At 34.7% G+C, this 11,542-nt stretch overlaps 1 protein-coding gene across 1 annotated transcript; it reads left to right on the forward strand.

Annotated features, from left to right (window-relative positions):
• Positions 1 to 8,930: 8,930 nt before the first annotated feature.
• On the forward strand, positions 8,931 to 9,844 carry LOC139868663 (uncharacterized). The gene is made up of 2 exons (XM_071856996.1): positions 8,931 to 9,290; positions 9,488 to 9,844. Exons 1-2 carry the CDS (start codon positions 8,931 to 8,933, stop codon positions 9,842 to 9,844), a joined length of 717 nt encoding a protein of 238 aa, XP_071713097.1.
• The last annotated feature ends 1,698 nt before the right edge of the window (positions 9,845 to 11,542 follow it).

Raw genomic sequence — 11,542 nt, forward strand, 5'->3', positions numbered from 1 at the left:
CCATCTAGATGGGGGAAGAACAACCTCTCTACCAGGAATGGTAGGAGTATCTGCTGTAGTGAAATGTCCCGTTCATATTGATTATAAACGTTCCATATTAATTGATTTCATCGCGAGGTTTTGACCTCTATATGAGACGTTTTTCAAAGACTGCATTCATTTTTAAAACAACCATAACCTTTATTTTATCTATAAAGGTTTAAAAAGCATTACGTAGATTATCAAATAATGATAATCTAAAATATACCGTTTACACACAACCATTACATAATGGTTTACAATAAGAATATATTACATCAAAAATAAGTTTCTTGAATGCAGTTTTTACATAATATCATACAAGCATGGACTCCAAATCTTGTCCTTATTTTAGTATGCAACAGCGGAAGCTCTTAATAATCACCTGAGAATAAACATGCTTAAAACGTCAACAAAAATGTTGGTGAGTTGTAGGTTTAACCTATATATTATCAAATCATAATAATAGACCACAAGATTTCATATTTCAATATACATCCCATACATAGAGATAAAATTCATTCATATGGTGAACACCTGGTAACCGACATTAACAAGATACATATATAAGAATATCCCCATCATTCCGGAACACCCTTCGGATATGATATAAATTTCGAAGTACTAAAGCATCCGGTACTTTGGATGGGGTTTGTTAGGCCCAATAGATCTATCTTTAGGATTCGCGTCAATTAGGGTGTCTGTTCCCTAATTCTTAGATTACCAGACTTAATAATAAGGGGCATATTCGATTTCGATAATTCAACCATAGAATGTAGTTTCACGTACTTGTGTCTATTTTGTAAATCATTTATAAAACCTGCATGTATTCTCATCCCAAAAATATTAGATTTTAAAAGTGGGACTATAACTCACTTTCACAGATTTTTTACTTCGTCGGGAAGTAAGACTTGGCCACTGGTCGATTCACGAACCTATAACAAATATGTGCATATATATCAAAGTATGTTCAAAATACATTTACAACACTTTTAATACATTTTGATGTTTTAAGTTTATTAAGTCAGCTGTCCTCGTTAGTAACCTACAACTAGTTGTCCACAGTTAGATGTACAGAAATAAATCGATATATATTATCTTGAATCAATCCACGACCCAGTGTATACATATCTCAGTATTGATCACAACTCAAACTATATATATTTTGGAATCAACCTCAACCCTGTATAGCTAACTCCAACATTCACATATAGAGTGTCTATGGTTGTTCCGAAATATATATAGATGTGTCGACATGATAGGTCGAAACATTGTATACGTGTCTATGGTATCTCAAGATTACATAATATACAATACAAGTTGATTAAGTTATGGTTGGAATAGATTTGTTACCAATTTTCACGTAGCTAAAATGAGTAGTTTTTACCAATTTTGTTTTGCTCGCCATTTCTTCGTTTCTAATCCATTTTGAGTGATTTAAGCGGCCACGGTTTTGTATTGAACTTGAATTTATGAAACTAAACAGAAAAGATATAGGTTTATAGTCGAAAATACAAGTTACAGGTTGTTTTTGAAAGAGGTAGTCATTTCCGTCGAAAGAACGACATCTTGATGACTGTTTTGAAAAACATACTTTCACTTTGAATTTAACCATGATTTTTGGATATGGTTTCATGTTCATAAGAAAAATCATTTTCCCAGAAGTATAGCTTTTAAATCAAAGTTTTTCATAGTTTTTAATTATCCAAACCAAAACAGCCCCCGGTTGTAACTACGACGGCGTAAATCCGGTTTTATGGTGTTTATCGTGTTTCCGGGTTTTAAATCATTAAGTTAGCATATCATATAGATATAGATCATGTGTATAGTTGATTTTAAAAGTGTAGTTAAAAGGATTAACTTTATTTGCGAACAAGTTTAGAATTAACTAAACTTTGTTCTAGTGATTACTAGTTTACCACTTCGAATATGATAGCTTTTTATGTACGAATTGAATGATGTTATGAACATTATTACTACCTTAATTTCCTTGGATAAACCTACTGGAAAAGAGAAAAATGGATCTAGCTTCAATGGATCCTTGGATGGCTCGAAGTTCTTGAAGCAGAATCATGACACGAAAACAAGTTCAAGTAAGATCATCACTTGAAATAAGATTGTTATAGTTATAGAAATTGAACCAAAGTTTGAATATGATTATTACTTTGTATTAGAATGATAACATACTATAAGAAACAAAGATTTCTTGAGGTTGGATGATCACATTACAAGATTGGAAGTGAGCTAGCAAACTTGAAAGTATTCTTAATTTTATGAAACTAGAACTTGTAGAATTTATGAAGAACACTTAGAACTTGAAGATAGAACTTGAGAGAGATCAATTAGATGAAGAAAATTGAAGAATGAAAGTGTTTGTAGGTGTTTTTGGTCTTTGGTGTATGGATTAGATATAAAGGATATGTAATTTTGTTTTCATGTAAATAAGTCATGAATGATTACTCATATTTTTGTAATTTTATGAGATATTTCATGCTAGTTGTCAAATGATGGTTCCCACATGTGTTAGGTGACTCACATGGGCTGCTAAGAGCTGATCATTGGAGTGTATATACAAATAGTACATACATCTAAAAGCTGTGTATTGTACGAGTACGAATACGGGTGCATACGAGTAGAATTGTTGATGAAACTGAACGAGGATGTAATTGTAAGCATTTTTGTTAAGTAGAAGTATTTTGATAAGTGTCTTGAAGTCTTTCAAAAGTGTATGAATACATATTAAAATACTACATGTATATACATTTTAACTGAGTTGTTAAGTCATCGTTAGTCGTTACATGTAAGTGTTGTTTTGAAACCTTTAGGTTAACGATCTTGTTAAATGTTGTTAACCCAATGTTTATAATATCAAATGAGATTTTAAATTATTATATTATCATGATATTATGATATATTAATATATCTTAATATGATATATACATTTAAATGTTGTTACAACGATAATCGTTACATATATGTCTCGTTTCGAAATCCTTAAGTTAGTAGTCTTGTTTTTACTTATGTAGTTCATTGTTAATACACTTAATGATATATTTAATTATCATATTATCATGTTATATATAATATAACAATGTATTAATATGCTTCATATATATTTAGTAAGACGTGGTTATAACGATAATCGTTATATGCATCGTTTCGAGTTTCATACGTCAATAGTCTCCTTTTTAAGTATATAACTTATTTTTACTATTTTTAATGAGATACTTGATGATCATTATATCATGTTAAACATATATATTTATTCATTTATGTATCATCATGTCATATACAACTTATAGCGTTCGTGAATCATTGGTCAAACTAGGTAATCAGACGTTTACAAAATTTCTGTTTCAATTAACCAAGTCTTAACAAGTTTGATTGCTTAACATGTTGGAAACATTTAATCATGTAAATATAGTTTTCATTAAACATATAATCATAGAAAGGTTCGGAAAAGTTCGGGTCACTACATGTAGCACGTACACTATCAAGTGTTTCAGTAGCGATGAATGGGCCATTTATAGCAATGCAAGGCATAAGTGGATTAGTAGACTCAATGTCAAACATGAACCTAGCTTTCCAGGTTTCATATTCGTCTTCATCAAATTTAAGTGGTCTATTGGAAGAACCATTTTCAAGGTAAGCTGAATTAGTGTATGCAGCCATGAGAGAATTCAGATCCAAGATATGAAATTATCAAGATTGAAGCTCTGATACCATTTGTTGGTCCCTTGATTAACAACATGAGTATCGTGGGGGGGGGGGGGTTAATACAATTCCTGTAATTATACTAGTTAAGTAGCAGTTATATGTATTCAAGCAAGTATCTAAATAAGAGCCTTGGGTAATTCTCAATGTTATTATTTTATTGATATAAATCTCAAAGAATCACAACTGTTCGATGGCAGAATAAACAGTTGGTTGATACAGATTACACCTAAATGTAGCTAAAGAGTTTATCTTTAAACTATTACACGTTTGGACTCTATTTAATAAAACTCACACCACTAGATATTACAATAGTGGAATCATCTATTTATAGTCGTCCTTTTATCCATGTAATTGATCTATTGTCCACTGGTACATAAGATATCTGTACTTTTGGGAACAACTTCATCAGAGAGCGTGCTCTCATTTTCCTCTTTGGTAGCTAATTGCAAGAATACCCCGATTCGGTTTGTCACCACTATTTGAATAAACAAATAGAATTTTGTGTTCCCTAGGCGTTGATAAAGAATTAAACATGCTTGCACATGCGTTAAACTTCTGCATTCCCACGTGGTCTTGTAAGGTCACTTGTCAGCCGCCGAACCGTGTCCTTTTCTGTTCAACTTTGTCCTAGACTTCTTTGAATAGTAGAATTGACGTAGACCATACAGGAAACCACTACGCTTGTAATGGAGCATAGTTTGTCTAAGTGTTGTATGTTGCTACCAGATATACTGGTTCTTCTACTGGTTCACTTGATCTTCTTAAATTGTTGGGCACACATCATGTACCTCTTGAGGAATACTGCCTACCTTGTGCTGGTAGGCCAGGTGGCATACTGGCACACTTGACACAGCAACAAATGATGTCTATATATAAAATTGATGGTCATCATGGTTAGTATCGCAACATGGAATATAAGGGGTTTGAACTGAATCCCTAAACAACAAGAGGTTCATGAGGTGGTTGTCAGTAATCGGTTAAGTGTGTTTGCTATATTAGAGTCTCATGTTGCTATTAGTAGACTTAATATTATTTATAATTTTGTGTTTCCTTATTGGAGTTGAACATCGAGTAGTAATGTCTGTGCCCTTGGTACTCACATTATTTTGGGCTTGGATCCATCTATAGTTCAACTTATGGTGGTGACGGCTACTGATCAGGTGGTTCATTGTTTACTCACATTTCATTGTGGTAAGAAATTATATGTCTCTTTTGTTTATGCCGCCAATTACTACATTCAGCGTAGACATCTATGGACGGATTTGTGTGTTCATAAGCAGTTTGTGGGTGATCATCCTTGGACGATAATGGGGGATTTTAATGCATCACTTAATCGAGAGGACTACACGGCTAGCTCTTCAAATATCACCATTGCTATGCGTGAGTTTCAAGAGTGTGTGGATGAAATTAACATGGCGGATGTGAATTATTCCGGGTAACATTATACATGGAATCAGCGTCCTAATTCGATGATGGGTATTCTAAAGAAAAATTGATCGAGTTATGGCTAATGATATGCTCATAGGGGAGTTTCCGTATGCTTGTGTGATTTTTCAACCCTATGGAATTTTGGATCATAGCCCCATGGTGTTAAAATTGCCTGATGTTAGCGGTTCTAAGCCAGAATCGTTTAAATTTGGCAATTTTGTTGTTCATAATGAGGTGTTTTAGAATGTTGTTAAGGATGGTTGGAGTGTTGAGGTGCGTCATCATATGATGTTTCGTATTGTTAAAAGGCTCCAAATGATAAAAAAGCTTTCAGAAAATTAATGTGCTCTAAAGGTAATATTCAACGAAGGCTCTCCTAGATGTTAATCCTGATTCGGTTCCTCTTCAGTTAGCCGAGAAGAACAAGTTTCAAGAGATTAAATAAGCGTTGATTGAGGAAGAACGTTTTTTAAAACAGAAGGCGAAGGTGGAGTGGCTAAGAGTTGGTGATTCAAACTCAAGTTACTTCCATAAAGTGGTTAAAGGTAGGAAAAACCGTAACCATATTCATGTTATCTTTGACAATGATGATAATGTCGTTGAAGGTGATGGAGTTGCTAGTGTTTTTACTCAACATTATGAACAATTTCTTGGTATGGCCGCAACCTATGATAGCATCGCTGATCCCGAGTCATTGTTTACATCGGGAATTAGTTTAGACAAAGTTGTTCATATGGTGAGACCAGTTACTAGTGATGAAGTACGGGAGGCTATTTTTAATATTAGTAATGACAAAGCGTCGGGGCCAGATGGGTACGATTTTTTTCAAAGAGGCGTGGGATATTGTTGGAGAGGATGTGTGTTCGGCTATTAAAGCTTTCTTTTCTAATGGTCAGTTGCTTACAGAACTGAATCACACGATCATTGCTCTTCTGCCGAAAACTCAGCACCCAAGTAAGGTTAATGATTTTCGCCCGATCTCATTCTGTAATGTTATATATAAATGCATTAGCAAAATTATTACGAACCGTATTACTTCGTGCTTGGGTGATATTGTCCAGGAAAATTAGGCAGCTTTTATTTCAGGACGCCGTATAGCTGATAATATCCTATTAAGAATTAATGAGGAACTATCACTTGCAAAGTGGGATACCCAAGTGTGCCTTCAAGATAGACATCTAAAAATCTTATGACACGATTTATTGGGGTTTCTTGAGGGCTATATTGGGGCACGTTGGTTTTCATAAAATCATGATAAAGTGGATAATGAAGTGTGTTTCATCGACTTTCTTTTCGATATTCATTAACGGCAATTTAAGTGGCTACTTCAAGGGTAAAATGGGTCTTAGACAGGGTGACCCAATGTCTCCATATTTATTTACTCTTGTAATGGAAGTGCTATCTCTCATGTTACAATGGAGTATTCGGCGTACGCCAGGTTTTCGTTATCACCCTAAATGTGAGAGGCTTAAGATCATTAACTTATGTTTCACAGATGACCTGTTCTTATTTACTCATGCAGACATTGTATCTGCGAGAGTTGTTTTTGATTCGTTGGATGAATTCAAGAGAGCCTCGGGTCTCATGCCTAGTGTTCCTAAAAGCACCGGTTACTTTGCTAATGTTAACAATGACGTGAAAGCGCAAATTTTGAGCTTGATGTCATTTGAAGTAGGACATTTACATGTCCGTTACTTGGGTGTACCTTTGGTCTCTTTTAGATTACACGATCGTGATTGCAAACCGTTGGTTGGGATGGTGAAAAACCGTATTAATGATTGCAAGAATAAGTTTTTATCATTTGCAGGTTGGGTTCAACTGATTTCGTCGGTTATTGAGTTGATGCAATTGTTGCTACTCAGTGTTTGTTATCTCAGATTCTGTAGTGAAGGATATCGAGAAAATGACTAGGGGCTTCTTGTGGTGTCAAGGCGATATAAAATGTGGTAAAGTTAAGGTCAAGTGGGATGATGTGTGTCTTCCAAAAATCGAGGGTGGGCTCGGTATTAGACGGCTTAATTTATGGAATGTGGCGTTGTTATCTTCCCAAATTTGGCGTCTTTTATCCCATAAGCAATCGTTATGGGTGTGATGAGCAATAGTGCATGTGCAACGATACATCTTTTACCCTCTAAATTTATATATGATTCAAACACTATAAATAAGCACACACAACTCACGAGCACTTAGAACCCGGTTATTATAGCACTTCAATGTAAGTATTCTTATCAATTTCGTCCCAAGAGAGCGGTGTAAGTCGAATATTTGAAACTATCAATTGTCCTAGGGTTTGTTTGGGGGGTTGGGGGGGGGGGGATTTGACTGATTTTAATTAACAACTAAAAGTTGCACAATTAAACAAACTTAAACTTAACAATTAAACTAGTAGCAAGAAACAAGTACGAAGTATTAAGACTCAAATCAAATTAAGTAAGAAGTGTTCACTTATCTAATCCTCTCTATGCGTGGCTTGCCCTGTTTTGCCTACTTTGCTATCTCATTAGTTGTTGAACTATTAAATGTTTAGTATTACTACCAAACCTCAAATCAAATAACAATCCGCGAATTCACATAAGCATTGTATTCTAAGATCGAGTTAAGCATGATTTGGTTATTGAGATTATGCTTAGGTTGAAATCACTTAAAACCCCCAACTATCGAAATCACTTAAGATAATCGGCACTACTATGTTGACTAAAGGCCAATTGAAAACCAACCTAGATCAAGAACACAATCACTTGAAATTCCTAAACTAGTTGTCTAGATCGCCCAAGGTGTTGAAGCACACATTGATTCACTTCTCAAATCACTAAGAGAGCTACTCAACATATGTAATCAAAGTCAAGCCTAAAACAAGCTCATAGCAATGGATCTTTAGCTAATTCAATGACATATAATCATGTAATTCATTCAAACAACATTATTCAATTGATTTTGGGGCAAACACTAGCATTAGAGATTCATAGATAAGCAAACACGAGAGATTTAGTCAATCATGGCTAAGATCAAACTAATAATAAGCATAGAAACATAAACAATCATCATCTTAAAGTTATTACAAGTAATTAATGCAACGTAAATGAAGAAAAGTGGAGATTACAACCCAAAATGTAAATGATGAAGATCTAGAGTAAATCTAAGATGAATCTTGAGCTAGCTTCCTTGAATCCACCCTTAAACACCAATGGATGATGAAATTAGGGTTTTGTATGTGAAATTCAGAGTTGTGGTAGCTGCTCTCTAAAGATACATATGAAAAATAACCCAATCTTGTTCCTTTTATAGTGCTAAAAATCTGGACTGAAACAACGACAGGAGCGCCGCTTTTGACCAAGGAGCGGCGCTTTTGGCTTAAGTGAGGAGCGGCGCTTTTGATTAGGATCGCCGCTTTTGGCAACATTCTGGGGCGGCGCTTTTGCTTTAGGAGCGCCGCTTTTGGCTGGATAGGAGCGGCGATTTTGGCTGTAGGAAAGCGCTTCTGGCTACTGGTGGAAAATGGAGCCAAAATGTGCATAAGAACGTCGTTATTGATGTAGGTGCGGCACTTTTGCTCCACAGGAGCGGCGCTCTTAGTTGAGGAGTGGCGCTTTTGATGCTGAATCCTGCACTTGTCATTTTCTTAGCCACTTTTGATCAAGATTTTGTCAATTTTATACCAAATTAAGTCCTTAGCCCCCAAATTGCCATTTAGCTCAATATCACACAAAATAGGCTCCAAGATTATCAAAAACTGAACATATATCACGAGATAAAATATATATATATAAATGGAGCGATATCTGGGTGAAATGGGTGCACACTTATCGTTTAATATTAGAGACATTATTCATGCGCATGTTGTTCATAAGATTGGTAATGGGACTACCACTAATGTTTGGTTCGATCGTTGGCACCCTAACGGGACTATTGCAGAAATTGTCTCTCGCCGGAACATCTTAAGTGAAGGGTACAGTTTCAATGAGAAAGTGTGTGATATAGTGCATGGTTTTAATTTTACATGGCCTAATGCGTGGTATAGTGAATTTAATGCTATCCAAGATGTTGCGCCTCTCATTCTTACGGACCAATCTGATGTAGTTCAATGGAGAGATTGTGGTGGTAATTGGATAGATTTTTTAGTTAGTCTGGTGCGGGAAACTATCCGTCCTCATGCACCTACGATTCCGTGGTGTAGCGTGATTTGGTTTAGCCAATGCATTCCCCGACACGCGTTTATTGTATGGCTTCTTATGGGTGAACGGTTGAAAACTCGGAATAAATTAAAGACATGGAACACAATTTACAGTTGAATGTGAATCTGAGGTGTACGTTGTGTAATTCTCAGCCTGACTCACATGATCATCTATTCTTCGATTGCCCTGTTTCGAAACAACTATGCGAGAAGTTCACGCATGTGGTTTCTGTTGCAAATTGGAGTAGTGGTTGGAAAAATATTCGGGATTGCCTGACCCCTTTTGCGAACTGCAGTGTAGCTCGTGGAGTCGTTGCTAAACTCATTTTTGGTGCTTTGGTTTACTACGTGTGGCAGGAAAAGAACAACCGGTTATATGGCCAAAAGGCTCGTTCGGTGGATCAGCTCTATGAAGTTATCTTCTCAACAGTTCGAATGAAGCTATTGTCTATCAATTTTTGGGACTCTTCTTTTGTTCGAGTAATGAAGGAGTGTTGGAAAGTTCCATAACCTTGTCTAGTATTGGGAGTTGTGGTCTAGAATATGCATTTTTATGTCTTAGTCTAGTTGGTTTGCTGTTTGGTTGTAAGATGCGCTTACAACATTGAACTCTCATTGTAATCATTCTTTTATTCTTTTTAATAATATTCATCGGGGTAACCCTTTCCCCAAAATTTACGTAAATATTAACATAATTTAGTTTGTTAAAGATATTATACATGGAATCACCGAAAGAAATAACGAATTGTTTGAGCAAAACAAATATCGCGTTAAACTTTTACGGTATATTTTTATGATAAGTTTCTGGCGGAGATTGGTATATATTCGATAACAAATTTATGTCTTAAAAATCATTTTTAAATGTGTGATTTTAAAAATAAAATAATAGTTGATGGCATCTAGACAAATACTTAAAGAAAAAAAATCACAATTTAGTTACAACGAGATCCGGATCGGCCCGCGCATTGCGGGGGGGCCTTTCGGGTTGTATATTCATAGTTAAGTAGCATTAGGTATTTATAGAAGCGAAAACGGCACGTGTTAAGCTCTGTTTTGAATGTCCGTGTGTTTAACGTTTTTTAAAAAGGTACGCGTTTCGCGTATAGTGAATTGTGTTGTGTTCATAAAATTATTCCGAGTTAAACGGTGGTGCCGAAAAAATTTAACGCTCGGCTAGCGGGGGGGGGGGGGGGGGGGGGGTGGGTTAATAGAATAATGATTTGACGGTTTCTACCCTTGAAAAAATTGGAGTTTGGAAGATGGTTGAGGTTCTAGGTTTGTAAATTCGGGGTGGGGTGTCGTTTTCACCCTCATGAGGCGACCAAAAGTTTCATGGCAAATAGTATATGTATAATAAAATTAAGGACCACAATGGATAGAATATAAAGTTGGTAATGTCATATTTATAACTAGATACATATACGGAGTAAGTTTTTTTTATTCATATTCATTTAATTTCAACTTATCCATCCATATCAAAATTCATTAGATTAAGCGGGTTAATGAATACTTATCACACATTTATTTTGTTTTACTTTGTATAATAAAAATAGTGTTGTCCTTGTGCAATCTAAATTCGTAGAGATATATATATATATATATATATATATATATATATATATATATATATATATATATATATATATATATATATATATATATATATATATATATATATATATATATATATATATATATATATATATATATATATATATATATTTGGTAATGAGATCACCCGATAAATTTCATTAATAATAAAATATACCACCAGAAGTGTCCACTTTGACTTTTGACAGTCTTTATTTGTTAACTTTGACTATAAATATTTATGTTCGTGTTATATATTATTTGATGAAAATTATATGAATGGATTGAGTTTTAATTGTGTTTTAATTGATATAACTTTCATCAAATATTATATAACACCAACAAAAATATCTTAAGTCAAAGTTGAATAAGGATGACTGAAAAAAGTCAAAGTGGACACTTCTGGTGGAACGGATGGAGTACAAAATAGTACAAAGAACGGAAGAAGGCAACGTACCACCAACCACGGTTAAACAACTAACCCATAACCAACTAAACCAACAAAAATAAAAATACAACTCCTTATGGTATCTTCCATCGATCCTTCAGGAGCCGCATCTTACTAGAATTTTTGAACTTCAATGTCATGAGCTTCAGACGAATAGTCGAGAAAATCAA

Source organism: Rutidosis leptorrhynchoides, chromosome 9 (assembly GCF_046630445.1).
Source record: "Rutidosis leptorrhynchoides isolate AG116_Rl617_1_P2 chromosome 9, CSIRO_AGI_Rlap_v1, whole genome shotgun sequence".
In the NCBI taxonomy this organism is placed as follows: Eukaryota; Viridiplantae; Streptophyta; class Magnoliopsida; order Asterales; family Asteraceae; genus Rutidosis; species Rutidosis leptorrhynchoides.